Source organism: Thalassophryne amazonica, chromosome 12 (genome assembly GCF_902500255.1).
Source record: "Thalassophryne amazonica chromosome 12, fThaAma1.1, whole genome shotgun sequence".
NCBI lineage: Eukaryota > Metazoa > Chordata > Actinopteri > Batrachoidiformes > Batrachoididae > Thalassophryne > Thalassophryne amazonica.
This window is the reverse complement of record NC_047114.1, coordinates 7,626,922-7,650,461: the sequence shown is the minus strand read 5'-3', so window position 1 is coordinate 7,650,461 and position 23,540 is coordinate 7,626,922. Positions and strand designations below refer to the sequence as shown.

Genomic DNA, 23,540 nt, shown 5'->3' with positions numbered 1-23,540 from the left:
TATGATGATTTTAAATCTGTAGAGTGATGTTTTATGAGATGCCGTCATTTGCATCATCAATATTGACAAAATTTTGATTTTGTTCAAAGGAGAGCTGCACCTATCATTGTAATTATGCTAATCAGAGACATTCAGTGCATTATTTCTTTTCGAGCTTACAAATCAAAATTTGTAAGCTCGGAAATTATAGTGGACAGATATAATAATGTGTGACATGTAGGTGGTTTATAGGCATCATCTTCCACCACAGTCAAGCACACCAGACCAGCACCACATATAACACTTGAAAACACTATCAATCTTGAAATATTTATTTTATTTGATTCCTCTCCACACAGGTCTGTTGGTGTCTGAGAAAATGGCCCATTACTTCAGTCACTGAGGGGCCATTCGCCCCTACCCTGCTTTTGAAATGTGAATCAGTGCTATATTAAGGCATTTTGTTTTGCTATTGTTATTCAGTACTTTTGGACACTAAACAAAAAAAAAATTCTCATTATACAAAACTGGTTCATTTGCATAAATTTCTGGACATATTTTTTTTTTAATTCAGGGATGATAATAATTCTGCTTTTTTGCATTAATTTCTGGATATATATTTTTTTAATACAGGGATGATAATAATTCTAATCAGAACTGGATAAAGTAGGAAAATAAAAGTGAAGTGAAAGTGAAAAGAATATCGCATTTAAAATGCAAAACAAAGCAAACGCCCTTTAAGTCAGACTCTGTTCTGTGCGTCTGTCGCTTTTTATTTTAAATTGTCAGTTACAAAATGGTGAATGTTGTGTGTTCAGTGGTTCACTCTGGATGAAGTGTCATCAGGGAAGCTGCACCTTCAGCTGGACTGGTTAACACCGATGTCCACCCCAGACAACCTGGACCAGGTACAGTACTTCCTGGTACACTTACAGAATAGGCTCCAGCGGAATCGCCTGCAAAATGCCATTTCTAAACTGCACAAGAAATCATTTTAATGGTGCATGTGCAGAGCGCTTGGTGCATGTTTTGTGTTATGATGTTGACCCCTGACCTATGACCCCACTTTTTAATTGTCTCTCAGGCAATGATGAGCATCAGAGAGAACCGCTGTCGCACTGACGATGGCCTCTCATCTGCTCTGCTCGTTGTCTTCCTCGACTCGGCCAGAAGTCTGTCGGTGAGTCTGTCTCTCCAAACGCACGAAACATCTGCAGATATAAACATTATAGAATGACTGAGAGACATGGAAGGTTCTATGTCCTGCCTGTCTGCTTTGTGGAGCGATCTTTCTGGACTTTTCTGCTTTTTCCTTCGACTCATCTTTGAGGTTGAAGAATGCAGACTGCTTAATCTGAATCCTGCTCACCGCCTCTCAGCTCAAAGACGAGATGTTTTATTCGTCAAGATGTTATTTAAATTATTTTAGTACAAGGTCTTCAGACAGCCTATATTTCTCCTACTGGCAGCAGGTCTGAAGGTTTTCCGGGAATTACCAAATGGTACGATATTTCTGCACAGTGATGCTCTGAGCAGCTACAACAAAACCCACTATTAACGCTGGACATTTATTGTAGTACTAATACTCCTCTCCATATATGGAGAGGAGTACTGATTGATACACTATAATTGTTTATATACTATAGTATATCAACAATAATTGATATACTATAGTACTACTACTCCTATCTGTATTGTATGAACAATGTATTATAGTACTAATACTCCTATCCATATAGTATGAAGAGTGTATTGTAGTACTAACACTTATTCATATTGTATGAACAATGATTGATATACTATAGTACTGCTACTCCTATCCATATAGTATGAGCAGTGTATTATAGTACTAATACTCCTATTCATATTTTATGAACAATGATCAACTCAATCAATCAACTTTTTTCTTATATAGCGCCAAATCACAACAAACAGTTGCCCCAAGGCGCTCCATATTGTAAGGCAAGGCCATACAATAATTATGAAAAACCCCAACGGTCAAAACGACCTCCTATGAGCAAGCACTTGGCCACAGTGGGAAGGAAAAACTCCCTTTTAACAGGGAAGAAACCTCCAGCAGAACCAGGCTCAGGGAGGGGCAGTCTTCTGCTGAGACTGGTTGGGGCTGAGGGAAAAAAAACAGGAAAAAGACATGCCGTGAAGGGGGGCAGAGATCGATCACTAATGATTAAATGCAGAGTGATGCATACGGAGCAGAAAGAGAAAGAAACAGTGCATCATGGGAACCCCCCCACAATCTACGTCTAAAGCAGCATAACCAAGGGATGGTCCAGGGTCACCCGATCCAGCCCTAACTATAAGCCTTAGCGAAAAGGAAAGTTTTAAGCCTAATCTTAAAAGTAGAGAGGGTATCTGTCTCCCTGATCTGAATTGGGAGCTGGTTCCACAGGAGAGGAGCCTGAAAGCTGAAGGCTCTGCCTCCCATTCTACTCTTACAAACCCTAGGAACTACAAGTAAGCCCGCAGTCTGAGAGCGAAGTGCTCTAATGGGGTAATATGGTACTACGAGGTCCCTAAGATAAGATGGGACCTGATTATTCAAAACCTTATAAGTAAGAAGAAGAATTTTAAATTCTATTCTAGAATTAACAGGAAGCCAATGAAGAGAGGCCAACACGGGTGAGATATGCTCTCTCCTGCTAGTCCCCGTCAGTACTCTAGCTGCAGCATTCTGAACCAACTGAAGGCTTTTAGGGAACTTTTAGGACAACCTGATAATAATGAATTACAATAGTCCAGCCTAGAGGAAATAAATGCATGAATTAGTTTTTCAGCATCACTCTGAGACAAGACCTTTCTGATTTTAGAGATATTGCGTAAATGCAAAAAGGCAGTCCTACATATTTGTTTAATATGCGCTTTGAATGACATATCCTGATCAAAAATGACTCCAAGATTTCTCACAGTATTACTAGAGATCAGGGAAATGCCATCCAGAGTAACGATCTGGTTAGACACCATGCTTCTAAGATTTGTGGGGCCAAGTACAATAACTTCAGTTTTATCTGAGTTTAAAGCAGGAAATTAGAGGTCATCCATGTCTTTATGTCTGTAAGACAATCCTGCAGTTTAGCTAATTGGTGCGTATCCTCTGGCTTCATGGATAGATAAAGCTGGGTATCATCTGCGTAACAATGAAAATTTAAGCAATACCGTCTAATAATACTGCCCAAGGGAAGCATGTATAAAGTGAATAAAATTGGTCCTAGCACAGAACCTTGTGGAACTCCATAATTAACTTTAGTCTGTGAAGAAGATTCCCCATTTACATGAACAAACTGTAATCTATTAGACAAATATGATTCAAACCACCGCAGCGCAATGATGGATATACTATAGTACAACTCCTCCTAATTGTTATGATTGAACAATCTATTATGGTACTAATACTCCTATCCATGTAGTATGAACAGTGTATTATAGTACTAATACTCCTATTCATATTGTATGAACAATGATGGATATACTATAGTACTACAACCCCTGGCAAAAATTATGGAATCACCGGCCTCGGAGGATGTTCATTCAGTTGTTTAATTTTGTAGAAAAAAGCAGATCACAGACATGACACAAAACTAAAGTCATTTCAAATGGCAACTTTCTGGCTTTAAGAAACACTATAAGAAATCAGGAAAAAAAATTGTGGCAGTCAGTAACGGTTACTTTTTAGACCAAGCAGAGGGAAAAAAAAATATGGAATCACTCAATTCTGAGGAAAAAAAAATACAACTCTTGCTTCGTCAGAATCAGCCACAAGGTGTTTCCTTCTCAGATGCTGCCGCATCCACATTGTACTGCCGTGGAAGGCACGTTTTGCATCGCAGATTTTGCATTTAATGTTTTTCTCTTGAATTTGGTTAAAATGCTCCCAACCTTTGTGCGCCGATGCCGTTCTAGCTATGATATTGTTTGGGGATAACTTTAACAAAGACATCACAGCTGACCCGGATTACCACTGTTGCGTCTGTGCGTAAAGGACAGAAAGACAGCGACAGATACAGCAGCAGTTTTGAGAGAAAAACTAAGCTTAAAAAAATAAATGATGACGTTGATTATTAAATTAGTTGCCGACTATTTTGATAGTCGACGTAAGCGTGACTAGTTGACTAATTGTGGCAGCCCTAGTATGAGCAATTGACAACACATTATAGTACTAATACTCCTATCCATATAGTATGAACAATAGACAATGTGTTTTAGTACTAATATTCCTATCCATGTAATATGAACAATGTATTATAATACTAATACTCCTATTTATATAGTATGAACAATGGACAGTGCATTATAGTACTAATACTCCTAGCATTTTTTAATAATTTATTTGTATGTTACTGCTGCAAATAAGTATTTGAACACCTGTGAAAATCAATGTTAATGTTTGGTACAGTAGCCTTTGTTTGCAATTACAGAGGTCAAACGTTTCCTGTAGTTTTTCACCAGGTTTTGCACACACTGCAGCAGGAATTTTGGTCCACTCCTCCATACATATCTTCTCCAAATCTTTCAGGTTTGGAGTTTCAGCTCCCTCCAAAGATTTTCTATTGAGTTCAGGTCTGGAGACTGGCCAGGCCACTCCATGACCTTGAAATGCTTCTTACGGAGCCCCTCCTTAGTTGCCCTGGCTGTGTGTTTGGGGTCATTGTCATGCTGAAGACCCAGCCATGACCCATCTTCAATGCTCTTACTGAGGGAACGAGGTTGTTTGCCAAAATCTTGCAATACATGACCCCATCCATCCTCCCTTCAATACGGTGCAGTTGTCCTGTCCCCTTTGCAGAAGAGCACCCCCAGAGTATGATGTTTCCACCCCCATGCTTCATGGTTGGGATGGTTTTCTTGGGGTTGTTCTCATCCTCTAAACATGGTAAGTGGAGTTGATTCCAAAAAGCTCTATCCTGGTCTCATCTGACCACATGACCTTCTCCCATGCCTCCTCTGGATCATCCAGATGGTCACTGGTGAACTTGAAACGGGCCTGGACATGTGCTGGCTTGAGCAGGGGGACCTTGCTGCCCTGCAGGATTTTAAACCATGACAGCATCATGTGTTACTAATGTAATCTTGTGACTGTGGTCACAGCTCTCTTCGGGTCATTGACCAGGTCCTCCTGTGTAGTTCTGAGCTTTCTCAGAATCATCCTTACCCCACAAAGTGAGATCTTGCGTGGAATCCCAGACCGAGGGAGATTGACAGTCATCTTGTGTTTCTTCCACTTTCTAATATATAATCATAACAGTTGTCTTCTACCAAGCTGCTTGCCTGTTGTCCTGTAGTCCATCCCAGCCTTGTGCAGGTCTACAGTTTTGTCCCTGGTGTCCTTAGACAGCTCTTTGGTCTTGACTGTGGTGGACAGGTTGGAGTGTGATTGATTAAGTGTGAGAACAGATGTATTTATACAGGTAACAAGTTCAAACAGGTGCAATTAATACAGGTAAAGAGTGCAGAATAAGAGGGCTTCTTAAAGAAAAATTAACAGGTCTTGTTGAGCCAGAATTCTTGCTGGTTGGTAGGGTTTCAAATACTTATTTGCAGCAGTAACATACAAATAAATTATTTAAAAAGTCATACATTCTGATTTCCGGATTTTTTTTTTTTTTTTTTTTTTTTTTGTGATTATGTCTCACAGTGGACATGCACCTAAGATGAAAATTGCAGACCCTTCCATGATTTGAAGTGGGAGAACTTGCAAAACCCAGGGTGTTCAAATACTTATTTCCTCACTTTATTATACAACCCCAATTCCAATGAAATTGGGACATTGTGTAAAATGTAAATAAAAACAGAATACAATGATTTGCAAATCCTCTTCAACCTATATTCAATTGAATACACCACAAAGACAAGATATTTAATGTTCAAACTGATAAACTTTTTTTTTTTTTTTTTGTGCAATATTGCTCATTTTGAAACGGATGCCTGCAACACGTTTCAAAAAAGCTGGGACAGTGGTATGTTTACCACTGTGTTACATCACCTTTCCTTCTAACAACACTCAAGCGTTTGGGAACTGAGGACACTAATTGTTGAAGCTTTGTAGGTGGAATTCTTTCCCATTCTTGCTTGATGTACGACTTCAGTTGTTCAACAGTCCGGGGTCTCCGTTGTTGTATTTGTGCTTCATAATGCGCCACACATTTTCAATGGGCGACAGGTCTGGACTGCAGGTAGGCCAGTCTAGTACCCGCGCTCTTTTACTACGAAGCCATGCTGTTGTAACACGTGCAGAATGTGGCTTGGATGTTGCTTGGATGGCAGCATGTGTTGCTCCAAACCTGGATGTACCTTTCAGCATTGTTGGTGCCATCACAGATGTGTAAATTGCCCATTCCATGGGCACTAACACACCCCCATACCATCACAGATGCTGGCTTTTGAACTTTGCACTGGTAACAATCTGGATGGTCATTTTCCATTTCCAATTGGATGGACATGAGTCCATGATTTCCAAAAACAATTTGAAATGTGGTCTCATCAGACCACAGCACACTTTTCCACTTTGCGTCTGTCGGGCCCAGAGAAAGGTGGCGGCATTCTGGATGTTGTTGATGTATGGCTTTTGCTTTGCATGGTTTTAACTTGCACTTGTAGATGTAGTGACAAACTGTGTGAACTGACAATGTTTTTCTGAAGTGTTCCTGAGCCCATGTGGTGAGATCCTTTACACACTGATGTCGGTTTTTAATGCAGTGCCGCCTGAAGGATCGAAGGTCACGGGCATTCAATGTTGGTTTTCTGCCTTGCCACTTACGTGTAGAAAGTGCTCCAGATTTCCTGAATCTTGTGATTATATTATAGACTGTAGATGACGGAATCCCTTGCAATTGAACACTGAGAAACATTGTTCTTAAATTGGTGGACTATTTTTTCATGCAGTTGTTCACGAAGTGGTGAATTGGGGTTGTACTAGTATACTCCTATCTGTGTTGTATTGACAATGCATCAATGTATTCTAGTAGTACGACTCCTAACCCAGTACTATTAACAATGGATGAATGAATGAATAAATTTATTCGGCACACAAATCAACAATAACAAAATCTCAAAACAACTCAACAATGTATACCTGTATAACCAAAAGAGTGTGGGCAGAAACAAAGTTATAAATACCCACCCCGTTATACTATAAAAACAAGAAATGCGCACACACACACATAAAGTGTGTATATATATATATATATATATATATATATATATATATATATATACACAGACACACACAGCGACAAATACCAGTGTATCAATGGATCAATGTAGTATAGTACTACTACAACTAACCCAGTAGTATTGACGCTGCACAGTCATGCCATGCACTGATTATCCAATTATCTGTATTGTATTGTACCTGTGTTTTTACTTTCTGTGGCAAAAACACAAGATAACTTTCAATTTCCACCATGTCCATGCAATTTCAACAAAATTCAAAAGGCAAATAAAATTTTATTTTTGTTTTTAAAACCAAAACCTGTTGTTGCCAGGGTTCCACTGCAGGGGAATGTCTTGTGTCTGTAGACATGTCTTTGTGGATATCTGGATGTGGAGAGTGCTGTTACTAATGACGCAATCCCACTTTTTCACATTTGGAACGGGGGAGGTGATGGTCTAGTGGTTAAGGTGTTGTGCTTGAGACCAGAAGATCCTCGGTTCAAATCCCTGCCTGACTGGAAAATCACTAAGGGCCCTTGGGCAAGGTCTTTAATCCTCTATTGCTCCCGGTGTGTAGTGAGCGCCTTGTATGGCAGCACCCTGACATCAGGGTGAATATGAGGCATAATTGTAAAGCACTTTGAGCAACCAATGCAGATGGAAAAGCGCTACATAAATGCAGTCCATTTATACCATTACCAGAGCCTTCAGGATGTGCTGATACTGATACACTCCCTGTTTTAAAACAACAAATATGTCTATAGAGTACCTGGATGTACTCTGCTGACCTAGCTATCTTACAAACCATCAGAATAAACTGTGAAATAAATATTTGACATGACTGAAGATCGGATCAGATTTTGCTTTATTTTAATTTCCGATATTCGTCACAGTGATTTCGGAAAATTTGGATCAGTACTGATCTGAAATACTGGCTTGATGGAATCCAGATTTATACAGGTTATGATGTCTGTGATGCATTTGACTTTTGACAGCCTGTAATAAAGAAAATACTCTGCATGGTTGAAACAAAGTGCAAAGTTTAATCACAGTTTGCATGAGTGGGTTAGCGTGACCACCTATGCTAACAATAACTGTGTTGGCATTAGCAGTTTAATATCCGTTAATAAAGAAACCGCTAAATGCTAACGTAATTGTGTCCAGTAAAAACAGCGGTATGCTCTACATCTGAAAATTTGTTTATTACTGGATAACGTTTATAACTGGATAACTGTGTCTGACTTTACTGTCATACACATTTTTGCATACTTCAAAACAGTTTAAATAAGTTTGTACAGATTAACGGATCCTAATTTGACAAAAATAGATGCGACTGTTGTAAACTCACTCATTTTCATTTCCCTTTTAAAGAAATCATGCAGTTTGTATTGACTGTGGGAAGCTCACTTCTGCCCCCTAAAATTACTCATAACCATCCCAAAGACGTATCGTTATCTTTGGCTGCTTTCAGTGATGCCGGTATTTGGTTAGACTCTTTCTCTCCGATTGGTCTGTCTGAGTTATTTTCATTAGTTACTTCATCCAAACCATCAACATGTTTATTAGACCCCATTCCTACCAGGCTGCTCAAGGAAGCCCTACCATTATTTAATGCTTCGATCTTAAATATGATCAATCTATCTTTGTTAGTTGGCTATGTACCACAGGCTTTTAAGGTGGCAGTAATTAAACCATTACTTAAAAACCATCACTTGACCCAGCTATCTTAGCTAATTATAGGCCAATCTCCAACCTTCCTTTTCTCTCAAAAATTCTTGAAAGGGTAGTTGTAAAACAGCTAACTGATCATCTGCAGAGGAATGGTCTATTTGAAGAGTTTCAGTCAGGTTTTAGAATTCATCATAGTACAGAAACAGCATTAGTGAAGGGTAAAAGATCTCTTATGGCCTCGGACAGTGGACTCATCTCTGTGCTTGTTCTGTTAGACCTCAGTGGCTGCTTTTGATACTGTTGACCATAAAATTTTATACAGAGATTAGAGCATACCATAGGTATTAAAGGCACTGCGCTGGCGGTGGTTTGAATCATATTTGTCTAATAGATTACAATTTGTTCATGTAAATGGGGAATCTTCTTCACAGACTAAAGTTAATTATGGAGTTCCACAAGGTTCTGTGCTAGGACCAATTTTATTCACTTTATACATGCTTCCCTTAGGCAGTATTATTAGACGGTATTGCTTACAATTTTCATTGTTACGCAGATGATACCCAGCTTTATCTATCCATGAAGCCAGAGGACACACACCAATTAGCTAAACTGCAGGATTGTCTACAGACATAAAGACCTAGGATGACCTCTAATTTCCTGATTTTAAACTCAGATAAAACTGAAGTTATTGTACTTGGCCCCACAAATCTTAGAAACATGGTGTCTAACCAGATCCTTACTCTGGATGGCATTACCCTGACCTCTAGTAATACTGTGAGAAATGTTGGAGTCATTTTGATCAGGATATGTCATTCAAATGCGCATATTAAACAAATAGTAGGACTGCTTTTTGCATTTACGCAATATCTCTAAAATCAGAAAGGTCTTGTCAGAGTGATGCTGAAAAACTAATTCATGCATTGTATTTCCTCTAGGCTGGACTATTGTAATTCATTATTATCAGGTTGTCCTAAAAGTTCCCTAAAAAGCCTTCAGTTAATTCAAAATGCTGCAGCTAGAGTGCTGACGGGGACTAGAAGGAGAGAGCATATCTCACCCATATTGGCCTCTCTTCATTGGCTTCCTGTTAATTCTAGAATAGAATTTAAAATTCTTCTTCTTACTTATAAGGTTTTGAATAATCAGGTCCCATCTTATCTTAGGGACCCCGTAGTACCATATCACCCCAATAGAGCGCTTCGCTCTCAGACTGCAGGCTTACTTGTAGTTCCTAGGTTTGTAAGAGTAGAATGGGAGGCAGAGCCTTCAGCTTTCAGGCTCCTCTCCTGTGGAACCAGCTCCCAATTCAGATCAGGGAGACAGACACCTCTCTACTTTTAAGATTAGGCTTAAAACTTTCCTTTTTGCTAAAGCTTATAGTTAGGGCTGGATCAGGTTGACCCTGAACCATCCCTTAGTTATGCTGCTATAGACGTAGACTGCTGGGGGGTTCCATGATGCACTGTTTCTTCTCTTTTTGCTCTGTATGCACCACTCTGCATTTAATCATTAGTGATTGATCTCTGCTCCCCTCCACAGTCATGTCTTTTTCCTGGTTCTCTCCCTCAGCCCCAACCAGTCCCAGCAGAAGACTGCCCCTCCCTGAGCCTGGTTCTGCTGGAGGTTTCTTCCTGTTAAAGGGAGTTTTGCCTTCCCACTGTAGCCAATGTGCTTGCTCACAGGGGGTCGTTTGGACCGTGGGGTTTACATAATTATTGTATGGCCTTGCCTTACAATATAAAGCGCCTTGGGGCAACTGTTTGTTGTGATTTGGCGCTATATAAAAAAATTGATTGAGTGATTGATTATGGAACAAAAGTGAATTATAAAAGCTGACGTGACTAGAAACATTAATGTCTCACTCAGACAATTCAGTCATACAAATGAAAAAATACATTTTTGATTATACTGTATATTTTATGTAATAATGTACATACACCAAGGAAACTGGTTTCAGTTTTGTTTATTGTACATGCGGCATCTTTATATAAAAAAAGACCAGTTTTATTTGACCTTTCCTCTGTAGTGCAGATTTCATCTTCCTCTTTTCAGTCTCTTCTTCTTCTCTGCCTCTGGCTCCACCCCCTCTCCCCCCTCTGAAGAGCGCCTTCGAGGGGACCTCGGGCCACGGTGACTTAAAGGAGAGGCGCTCGATGGGCCTGGTGTCCGGCGAGAACGTCTCTCTCTGTCGGACCTTATTTGTGAATCGGTTGGCTGTTTTTCTGCATCCTGGACTAGTTTTGAGAACAGCACGATCGACAAGAGGTTTAGATTTGTTTTCATTTGGCGTGGCCTTTGACTGTTAGTGAGACGTGCATGAGTTTATACCTTTGTTGTGACCGCTCCCTCTGCACTGACTGAACTCTGAAATATTATGTGCTCGGAATGTTGGCGTTTGGCCAACAAATGTGTTATCTTTCAGGAGTATCAGAAGGGTCTGTGTTTTATCTCTTAAGGAGTTATTGATCCCACACAGGCATACTGTTTTTTCCCCCACTAATCCACGTACATGTAATCAGCTGCTTTCAAACATTTTGTGGTCAGCAGACATTACATTTACTCCGTCTTATTTTCTGCACTAATTTCTCCCAAGAGGAAAATACGGTGTTTTCTGCCTGCCTCCCATATAGATGACATTTTAACAGTAGAGTTCATAGAGTTCTAGACCAATAAAACAAATGGATACTGCTCTTTGATATTACTTCGACTTTTAGCTTTGTGTACGGTTCAAGGTACTCTGGGTCAAATATATACAGTAATGTTCAGAATAATAGTAGTGCTATGTGACTAAAAGATTAATCCAGGTTTTGAGTATATTTCTTATTGTTACATGGGAAACAAGGTACAAGTAGATTCAGTAGATTCTCACAAATCCAACAAGACCAAGCATTCATGATATGCACGCTCTTAAGGCTATGAAATTGGGCTATTAGTAAAAAAAAGTAGAAAAGGGGGTGTTCACAATAATAGTAGCATCTGCTGTTGACGCTACAAACTCAAAACTATTATGTTCAAACTACTTTTTTAGCAATCCTGTGAATCACTAAACTAGTATTTTCTTGTATAACCACAGTTTTTCATGATTTCTTCACATCTGCGAGGCATTAATTTTGTTGGTTTGGAACCAAGTTTGCTCGTTTACTAGTGTGCTTGGGTCATTGTCTTGTTGAAACATCCATTTCAAGGGCATGTCCTCTTCAGCATAACGCAACAAGACCTTTTCAAGTATTTTGACATATCCAAACTGATCCATGATACCTGGTATGCGATATATAGGCCCAACACCATAGTAGGAGAAACATGCCCATATCATGATGCTTGCACCACCATGCTTCACTGTCTTCACTGTGACCTGTGGCTTGAATTCAGAGTTTGGGGGTCGTCTAACAAACTGTCTGCGGCCCTTGGACCCAAAAAGAACAATTTTACTCTCATCAGTCCACAAAATATTCCTCCATTTCTCTTTAGGCCAGTTGATGTGTTCTTTGGCAAATTGTAACCTCTTTTGCACATGTCTTATTTAACAGAGGGACTTTGTGGGGGATTCTTGCAAATAAATTAGCTTCACACAGGCGTCTTCTAACTGTCACAGCACTTACAGTTAACTCCAGACTGTCTTTGATCATCCTGGAGCTGATCAATGGTTGAGCCTTTGCCATTCTGGTTATTCTTCTATCCATTTTGATGGTTGTTTTCCATTTTTTCCATGCGTCTGTTTTTTTTTTTTTTTGGTCCATTTTAAAGCATTGGAGATCATTGTAGATGAACAGCCTATAATTTTTTGCGCCTGCGTATAAGCTTTCCCCTCTCCAATCAACTTTTTAATCAAACTACGCTGTTCTTCTGAACAATGTCTTGAACGTCCCATTTTCCTCAGGCTTTCAAAGAGAAAAGCATGTTCAACAGGTGCTGGCTTCATCCTTAAATAGAGGACACCTGATTCACACCTGTTTGTTCCACAAAACTGACGAACTCACTGCCTGAATGTTACACTTCTATTATTGTGAACACCCCCTTTTCTACTTTTTTATTAATAGCTCAATTTCATAGCTTAAGAGTGTGCATATCATGAATGCTTGGTCTTGTTGGATTTATGAGAATCTACTGAATCTACTGGTACCTTGTTTCCCATGTAACAATAAGAAATATACTCAAAACCTGGATTAATCTTTTTAGTCACATAGCACTACCATTATTCTGAACACTACTGTACCTATATCTTTTTATAATTACTTTAAGAGTACAGTTCAGTTAAATCACCCTGGTCACCAACAGCATCTTTAAACAAGCTACTTTCCAAGTACTTCATGTAGTATTCACAGTATTCTTGAAAGTAACATGTAACAATAACAATGTAGTAACAGTAACAATATGTTTTGATCGTTCTGATTTTCCAAGAACAGGGTAGTGCAACAGAAAACTGAAACAATCCTTCAAATGGTGATGCAGCCACCAAATTCAGCACAAATACTCCTTATTACACCTTTGAAAAAAACAAACTGGCCTGCTGAATTTTCAATAGACAGCCAGGTAGGGATTGTTTGAAGAATTACACAGGGGTCATAATTTAAAAATGCTCCAATCATATTGAAAACTATGCCACATTATTTGTCTGATCATAAATATTCCAAAAAGCTATAGTTTGGACCACCTAAGATTGAATGTTATGGTGTAAAAAAACATTAAGAATGGTGACAAAGGTCAGTTTCAGTTTGTACAGGGATCAAAAGTTAAAGTTGCTCCAATTTTGGGGAAACGTGGTGTAAATTATTGGTTGAACTAATAGGATTAATAAATGGAATAATTCTGACTATGCTGAATGCTTGGTCTCCAAAGTAAAGGTCAGACAATGTCAACCTCCATTGAATTCTATGACATGTTAGCTTATGTTATTTATCTTATTTTTGTGATTTGCATTTTTATTTTACATGGTGTAAATTTTTAATGATTCTTCAGTTTATGGGTTCTTTAATAGATATCAACATATACTATCTAAATTTAGGGTTTCCATTAGATAGCATATAGAATATGTATTTTGTCTTCATGTAGTAAGCCAGCAGGGTGAACTTTAGATAGATACCTAAAACATATTACATCATAGCTTCTGTTTCTATAATAACATAACCATACAGTGGGGAAAATAAGTATTTGACCCCCGGTCAGTTTTGTAGGTTTTCCCACCGACAAAGAATGGAGAGGTCTGTAATTTTTATCATAGGTACACTTCAACTGTGAGAGACAGAATTAAAAAAAAAAAAACAGAAATCACATTGTATGATTTTTAAATAAATTTGTAAATTATGGTGGAAAATAAGTATTTGGTCACCCACAAACAAGCAAGAAATTTTTTAATAATTTATTTGTGTCTGCTCACACAGACCTGTTAATTTTTCTTTAAGAAGCCCTCTTATTCTGCACTCTTTACCTTGTATTAACTGCACCTGTTTGAACTTGTTACCTGTATAAAAGACACCTGCTCACACACTCAATCAATCACACTCCAACCTGTCCACCATAGCCAAGACCAAAGAGCTGTCTGAGAACACCAGGGACAAAACTGTAGACCTGCACAAGGCTGGGATGGACTACAGGACAACAGACAAGCAACTTGATAGAAGAACAACTGTTATGATTATTTATTAGAAAGTGGAAGAAACACAAGATGACTGTCAATCTCCCTCGATCTGTGATTCCATGCAAGATCTCACTTTGTGGGGTAAGGATGATTCTGAGAAAGCTCAGAACTACACAGGAGGACCTGGTCAATGACCTGAAGAGAGCTGGGAACACAGTCACAAAGATTACATTAGTAACACATGATGCTGTCATGGTTTAAAATCCTGCAGGGCAGCAAGGTCCCCCTGCTCAAGCAGCACATGTCCAGGCCTGTTTGAAGACAACCAGTGACCATCTGGATGATCCAGAGGAGGCATGGGAGAAGGTCATGTGGTCAGATGAGACCAGAATAGAGTGTTTTGGAATCAACTCCACTTACCATGTTTAGACGATGAGAACAACCCCAAGAAAACCATCCCAACCGTGAAGCATGGGGGTGGAAACATCATACTCGGGGGTGCGCTTCTGCAAAGGGGACAGGATGACTGCACCGTATTGAAGAGAGGATGATGGGGTCATGTATTGTGAGATTTTGGCAAACAACCTCCTTCCCTCAGTAAGAGCATTGAAGACGGGTCAAGGCTGGGTCTTCAGCATGACAATGACCCCAAACACACAGCCAGGGCAACTAAGGAGGGGCTCCGTAAGAAGCATTTCAAGGTCCTGGAGTGGCCTGGCCAGTCTCCAGACCTGAACTCAATAGAAAATCTTTGGAGGGAGCTGAAACTCCAAACCTGAAAGATTTGGAGAAGATCTGTATGGAGGAGTGGACCAAAATCCCTGTTGCAGTGTGTGAAAACCTGGTTAAGAACTACAAGAAACTTCTGACCTCTGTAAAGGCAGACAAATGTTTCTGTACCAATTGTTAAGCTCTGTCTTTCTAGGGGATCAAATACTTATTTTCCACCATAATTTACTAATTAATTATTTAAAAATCATACAATGTGATTTTCTGGATTTTTTTTTTTTTTTTTTTTTTTTTTTTTTTTTTAGATTCTGTCTCACAGTTGAAGTGTACCTACAATAAAAGGTACAGACCTCTCCATTCTTTGTAGGTGGGAAAACCTGCAAAACTGACACGGGTCAAATACTTATTTTCCCCCACTGTATTTATAGCTTAGCCTACTAGCTGTAATTTGATTTTACTACTAGTCTACAGGCTAGGTATATGTATAATACAATCTTCTCCTGTATGAGGATTTAGGTTTTAGATGCTAACACCTGTAATATTATGTAGTAACTATATTTCTTGTATATGTTATTTATTTCCCTTATTGTGTAAATATCACTTATATACATGATGGCCATTTTCTTAAGCTACTTAGGTGGGTAGAGAGAGTTCCCATGGGATAAAAAAGCTTTTCAACCTATCGTCCCTGGTTCTCAAGACCAGACACCTAAGTGGCTCTACTCTACTCTATTCTTATTCTGCTCTTCATCTTTTTTTTTTTTTAGATATTTAGATATACTTTAGTATACATGAGTAGAGTTCTACCTTAGAATTGGAATGTATTATAGAAGACATACTTTACTGAATTTTCATGTGACATATGTTACCCTGTAACATGATAACTAAGCATGACATATGATGCAAACCTTTCCTTTTTAAAATCCTATTAAGTTAACCAATAATTTGCATCATTTTTTTTTTTTTTTTTACCAAAATTGGAGCAACTTTAACTTCTGACCCCTGTATAACTGAAATTGACCTTTGTCACCATTCTTAATGTTTTTACCACAAAACTCCAGAACATTCAGTCACAGATGGTCCAAACTATACCTTTTTGGAATATTTATGTTCAGATAAATAATGTGGTACAGTTTTCAATATGATTGGCACATTTGTAATTTTTGACCCCTGTGTAATTCTTTATATGTAATTCTGTCTATTGAAAATTCAGCGGGCCAGTCGGTTTTTCACCATTTGAAGGATTCCTCTGAAAATATTCCGTTATTTGCTGCACTAGGGAGGATGAATTCTGTGTATATTGTTTCCTCAATCCTCCTGTTGTCCCTCAATAACTACGTGAGGCTGTGTACATTAACAATGCCACCAGGGGCAGCACATGATTCTTGCTTTTTCCATTATAAAACAAATCTAAATAATCACCTTTCGGTAGAGACGCTCAAAAGTAAATAATTACAAAAATTGAACTGTTGGATTAAGTCTCATTCAGGCAGCTCGCTAGCAGGCATGTAGCATAACCTTGTTCATAAAACACAGCAAAACAATTAACACCAGATGTGGGTCTTTTGACTTTGATGTATAACAAGTGAGTGTTTGTGATATAATGCATCCAGTTTTATTCTTGTGACTTTCCGTATATGCCAGTCTGTCGGGGTGGGCCATGCGTAATCTGCATCGTGTGTTTCCGTTTTGCGCTGTCAAATTTATTAATTCCTTCATGTGTGATGTAGAAATTGGTGTTTACATTGTGGGCGTGACTTTCCACAACTGAAGATCAGAGTTGGCAATGTCCACTTCAAATTTTGTGAAAACTGGATTAGATTTTGTGAACAAAGTTATCATGAGCACTATAAAGCAGCCATGACACACATATGGACAGATGAATAATAATTCTATATACAAATTATGAAAAGTTGGGGATTTATTTAAAAATATTAAACCTACAACTGTCAGGAGTTAAGAAATTACAATAATCAGTACTTTGTTTTGGGGCGGGGCTTTGAGGGTCATAGTCAAACTCGATCATTGTCAAATTTAAACTCATCCCAGATGATCCTGTTTTCGATGTTCCAGTTAAAATTTGATGAAAATTAGATAATATTTGTTCAAGTAACGTGCACAAATATTGACACGCACAGATGCACTCAGGGCCCGTGTACTGTTATAACACTCCCATATACTCTAACAGTTAGAAATTTAGCATTTCACATTCCTGCTTCAAGTTTTTAGATTTCCTCTCTGCAGAAAGGAACTCTTCCATTCTGTACAAAATGACTAGAATATTCATCCAGTATTGTTAAAGTCACTACGTTCAGTAACAAATCAAAGTAGAAACGTGAGCCCCAGCTGATTTGTTTATGCTTGTGGGCAGGTTAACTATCCAAAGGACAATGTTGTCCTGAAATAGTTTTTTTTTTTTTTTTTTTTTTTTTAATGGGTGGATCAGTTTTATATGTGAACAAACTTAACAATTTCAAATGTTAATATCTGCCCTAATATTTTACATTCTACATTCCTACATTCATGATGACTGCGGGATAGCATGTTGGACAATGTTGCAGAGAGTATCTTATTTTATTTATTTTTGTTTTGTGGGGAGAGGAGGATCATCTTCCCCCTTTTTTTTCTTTGTCGTCTCGTTCTCATTGTCATTGGTCTGCTCGTTCTGGTTCTTGTCTAAAGGTGGCTATTAATATCATTCAGGTTGTGTTCTTTGGGCTTGGAATTGCAAGAGAACTTAGTTGGGTTTGTGTCCAGTTGTGGAGAAGGTCATGGTAATCCCCTGGTTATCACGTGAGGAAGCTTCCTCTAACAGTGCTGTTGGCACTTTTATTTGTAGTGTGTGTTGTTTGTTTTTTGTCTTTAAAGTGGGTTACAATCAGGTACAAAAATCAAGGTGGAGAATTTAATATATTCTGGAGCTTAAACCTTTTTCATAAAAAATGTTATGACCTGTGACACATTGAGACTATGCACGTGGAATATTAATGGAAGCCACCCACCCATCAAACGGAAAAAAATACTGTTATCTTTAAAAAGGAAAGGATTGACATCACTATGCTGCAACACATCTGAATGATGAGGAGCATTCGAGGTTGCAGCAGTGTGGCTTTGACCAAGTTTATTTCTCATCCTTTACCACCAAAAGCAGGGGGTGGCAATACTCATTAAGAAAAAATTACCAGTGAAAGTGTTAAAATATGTTAAAGAAAAGTACGTGCTTACATGGAGAGGACTTTGCTCTCTTAAATATTTACTGTCCTCCATGTCATCCCCTAAATTTTTGACAGAAGCATTTAGCCAGTTATCTGGTCTTGTGGTTGGAAACACTGTTGTAGGAGGTGACTTTAACTACCTTATGAACCCTTCGATGGATAGATTTCCTTTAAGTACCTTATCCCCATCAAAACGGTTAAAACAAATCACTCACTGGTCTTTGCGAGGACTTTGGATACGTGGACGTTTGGAGAACACTTCACCCTACCGATAAAGAATTCACCTTTTTTCTCTCCCTCACAAATATTACCCAAGAATTGATTATTTTCTTGCCCCAAAACAGCTTGTAGAATCTCTCCTGCTCAATTGGAAATATTGTAATATCAGACCATGTGGCAGTGTATATGGACATTACCTTTCAAAAAAACAAACAAACAAACAAACTCTCCAAAAACCCATGAGCTGGAGAATGGACACCTCAGTTTTAAAAGATCACAAATTCAGAGCATATTTCACTAAAGAATTTAGGCATTTCCTTTCCATTAACCCCTTCTGTTAACAAGCCATCTCTACTCTGGAAGACCCCTAAGGCCTATGCCAGGGGTTAATTAGATCCTATATTGCTACCAAAAGACATAAAAATATGGAACAACAAGCTTTATTGGAAAAAAGGTTAAGTACATCAAAGAGGGAATATGTCAAGAAACCCACACCAGCTAAATTAAACACTGTATTTCAGATAAAGCCCCCTCAATTGAGGGATGGCATAGAACAATAATGGAATATATGAGGTCTCTGAGAAAAGTATCTGACCTTTTTTTTTTTCAAAAACTATATGGATTTGAATCATGTGCACTTGCATCAGACAAGCTTGAACCTTCCTGCGCATGCATGAGTTTTTTCACGCCTGTCGGTTGCGTCATTCAACTGTGAGCAGGCTTTGAGTGAGCACTGGTCCACCCCCCTCGTCGGATTTTTATTGTCAGTGAAATGGATGAGAGACTGCCGCTTTGCTCCATGAATTTTTTCAGAAACTGTTAGAGACAGCCAGTTGGAAACCATTCGAAAGATTCAGATGGATTTCGGTGAAGATTCTGTCGGTATCACGGATTAAGGACCATTAAAACTGGATTAAAAACGGCCCATGGCGGCGGAGGGTGCACCGCGCCCCGAGCGGCCATCGACAGGCTGGAACGAGCAGATCACTTCAAAATTTAAGGCTCTGTTGATGCAGGACGTCATGTGACTAGCAGAGAAGTTTCAGAAGAGGTCGGGATCAGCACTTTATCGGCACATTCCACTGTTAAAGGAGATTTTGTAATGAAAGACGTGCGGACGGATTCATGCGTCAGGACACAGCCGCTGGACAAACACCTCCGTGTTGGAAGTCTCACAGGACAAGTTGGAACATGCCCAGCTGTTAAACAATTTCTCGGATACTCACTCAACTGAAAAGCCATCAAAAGCGCGTCTGAATCTTCTGAATGGTTTCCAACACGGAGGTGGGTTTTTTTGGGGGTTTTTTGCGCGCAATGAGCGGCTCCATGCCAATGCGCAAAATCCTCCGCATGTCTTTCATTACAAAGTCTCCTGTAACAGTGGAATGTGCCGCAAAAGTGCTATGTCCAGCTCTCTTGCCATTTCTGTGGTAGTCGCATGATATCCCGGATCAACACAGCGTTCAGTTTAGAAATGATCTGGTCGTTCCAGCCTGTCAATGGCCGCTCAGTGCGCCACGCGCCCTCTGCCGCTGTGGGCCGTCTTTAAAAAGGTTTTAACACTCCTTAATCCATGTGACGCCGACAGAATCTTCACCGAAATCCATCTGAATCTTTCGAATGGTTTCCAACTGGCTGTCTCTACCAGTTTCTGAAAAAAAATTCATGGAGCAAAGCGGCAGCCTCTCAGCCATTTCCCTGACAATAAAAATCCGACGAGGGGGGTGGACCAGTGCTCACTCAAAGCCTGCCCACAGGCGAATGACGGAACCGACAGGCGTGAAAAAACTCACGCATGCGCACGAAGGTTCAAGCTTATCTGATGCAAGCGCACATGATTCAAATCCATATAGTTTTTGAAAAAAATAAAAAGGTCGGATACTTTTCTCACAGACCTCGTATACCTCTGGACCTTTTGACCTGTCTCCTGCACTCACTAAAAAACTAATACCTTTGAAAGAACATGGAAGCCGTGTCTTGATGATATCAATGTAAATATCTCTGCTATAGACAAGAGCATTTGTATGGGGGGGGGGTGTTCACTGTGTGATGTACCTCTCACATTTACTTGGACCTGATTTTTCTGTTTGGGTTTTGTGTGTATGTGTTTATTATTACTTCCGCCAAGGACATAATAAAATGACCTGCGTTTATTTGTCTGTCTGACTGTTAGCAGGATTACATCAAAACTACTGCATGGATTTTGGAGGTGATCTGGATCCGGATCCGGATTGTGGTTCAAGTTTCACTTTATAGTCTTTGAAGGATTACGTCAAAACTGCTTCACGGATTCTCACCAAATTTTCACCACGAATAGATATCAGGGCATGGAAAACTCCATTAAATTTTGGAGATGATCTGGATCCAGATTCTTGATCAAGTTTCACTTTATATAGTCTTTGAAGGATTATGTCAAAACTACTTCACTGATTTCACCAAGTTTGCACCACAGATAGATATTAGATATTAGGGCATGGAAGACTCCATTGAGTTTGGAGGTGATCCAGGTTTTGTGTATGTTTGTTTATTGACACACACACACACACACACTATATATATTATATAAACAGATTTGGGTAAATTTACTATCTGGTTGTTGACATGTTTGTATGATGATATGTATAACTGGAAGAAAAGATAGATGTAGTTTTATTTGGTATACTTGTTAATTAACCCTCTGGGACTTGCTGGCACATCCAGGTCACTTTATCATCAGTAATTCCCCTTTTAAGGTAATTACATATATTAAAATGCCCATGTGTTATTAATGTTCATGACAGTCTCAGCTTTCTGTTTGTGAGACATATATTTCAGAACACTGTGGGGATATAAAATAAATCATTTGCCTCTCAAACTGAAAATATGAAATGTTTTTAAAATGTCAAATCTTTAGTGAAAGTACAATTGAATTCATGTGCACAAACTGTTTTGGTGTTAGAAACTGGGCTACCAAGCTCAGCGGCACCACTCAGTGGGAGTTGCATGGGAAGGATGTGGTACATTGCAAAAGAGGACATTTGTAAAATATCATCACTTCCCCATGTCAGCCGGATGTTTTGTGTGTTTGATAAATTGTTGTTTGAATAAAGTCCTTCAGTGTTGAAAACTCCAAAGTGCATGTCTCAAAAAAGTCCATAATTGCTGTGTTGAACAATTAAAAAAATTGTACTGCAGATTCTGAAATGATAATGCCTCCGTGTGTGTTTTCCCACAATGATTTAGAAGAGTAAAAACTAAAATGAAACAGTTTCAGGTTGGTGGGCCTTTATCGGCATGTTTCAGTAAGAATCCCACATGACAGACGCTGGAGCCGGTTGCAGGGAGAAACAATGACGCTGTAGGACCATGTGATTTTCCGGCCTCTATCATTGGCTGAGAGTGAAGGATAATCTTGAGGAAAGATGGAAAGAACAGTTGAGAAACTGCAGTATCAGGAAGCGGTTGAACAATGTCTCTGCATGCCATTGCTGATTGGTTAATAAAAATATGACAGAGAGTTGCTGTGGACACGCTGGCGTGTGTGTGTGTTTTGTTAGTTTTAACTTGCGATTCTTTGTGTTTTCAGGCTTTGGTGTACGATCAACCACGAACAAAATCTGGAGATTGAGCTTTTTGATGAGCACGGACCAAGATGACTTTCCTGGGAAGGTGTGTCCTCAACCGACTCCACCTCTTATTGATCCAACCTTGATACAACTGACATCTGGATTAAAAAAGACTTCTTTGAAAACATTGTTTGATCTGTTTCTCAATGTGAGGATTTTATTACTTAAAACCATGTTTAAATTGTTGTACTTCAAGGATGAACAATGATTTTAAACTGCTGTCAAACCAAACGTGACTGCAGTTTTATGTGTTACTGTCTCTCAACTAACAGCAGGTGTAAAATTGTAATCTTTATTAAATTAAATCGTTATTATTATTTTTGTAAACCGAGGGACAGTAGAATGTTTTTAAACTGCTGTCCCAACAAACTTACATTACAACAGTAAATGTCTTAAACTGTCTTTCGTATGGGTAGTTTGGAGATAATCTCGTGTTCTGGCGTTCTGTTTCAGTCTGAATTTGAATGTGGCTGAGCTCCAGCAGGAACAGAAGGTCGATGAGGTAAGGCATTATTTTTTCTTCTTTGAGTTCTGTCAAGTATCCAGCAGCCGGTTTCAATTTGGACTCAAACATTCAAAGTGGCTGATGGGAAATTTTTTTCCTGGAGTGAAATACAGATGAATTACTGGAACTAGTATAAATGATCCATTGATATTTATTGTTCTGTTCAGGATTAACACCAGCTTTCACAAACAAATACATAAATTCATCAAATACAGCAAATGAAAAAGAGATTAACTAGCAACAATTAATTAAATGAAACTTAATCACATAAAAGAAGGTTTATCAAATTGGAAAACACTACCAACCCCCCAATCACCATCACCACCCAAAACAGACAACTACGTGACTGTTCAAGGAGACGAGTGAGGGAAGCCATCATTTGCGTACTGACTACTGTGCACGTATTTGATGAAGGCAATTCCTGAGTGTACCTGAGGCTGCAGGCAAAACCATTTATGGATAGTGATCCCATCAATGAGTAAACTTTTATTGACATATCAGCTTAACTGTCAATCATCTTGCTTGCTGTGAAAATAATTGCGTTGGGGCAGAAACTTTTCCCTCATAGTTTTCTTGTTCCATCATCATACCTTTCCTTTTACTTCTGAAGACAGTTAACCCTAACAATCCAAGTGTCTAATGAGCTCTTTCCTCCTACGATGCGTGTCCGCCCTGTCGTGAGATGTTCATGCGAGGTTCCTGCCACGTGCAGCAGTACACGATGATTATGTCACCAAGGCTAATTACAGAAAGTTGATATTTTGTGTATGAATGAGTATTTCATGGGTCGCATAGTTTGTCAGAATAGCGACCACTGCCTATGATGATTTTAAATCTGTAGAGTGATGTTTTATGAGATGCCGTCATTTGCATCA

General features: G+C 39.0%; 1 protein-coding gene across 1 annotated transcript in view; it reads left to right on the top strand.

Moving 5' to 3' along the window:
- Positions 1 to 23,540, top strand: part of esyt2a (extended synaptotagmin-like protein 2a) — a 186,687-nt gene that overhangs the window by 104,032 nt on the left and 59,115 nt on the right. The window contains exons 13-15 of the mRNA XM_034182715.1: positions 798 to 887; positions 1,064 to 1,159; positions 10,920 to 11,018. Of these exons, the coding sequence (XP_034038606.1) occupies positions 798 to 887; positions 1,064 to 1,159; positions 10,920 to 11,018 (285 nt within the window). The remainder of the gene's footprint in view (positions 1 to 797; positions 888 to 1,063; positions 1,160 to 10,919; positions 11,019 to 23,540) is intronic.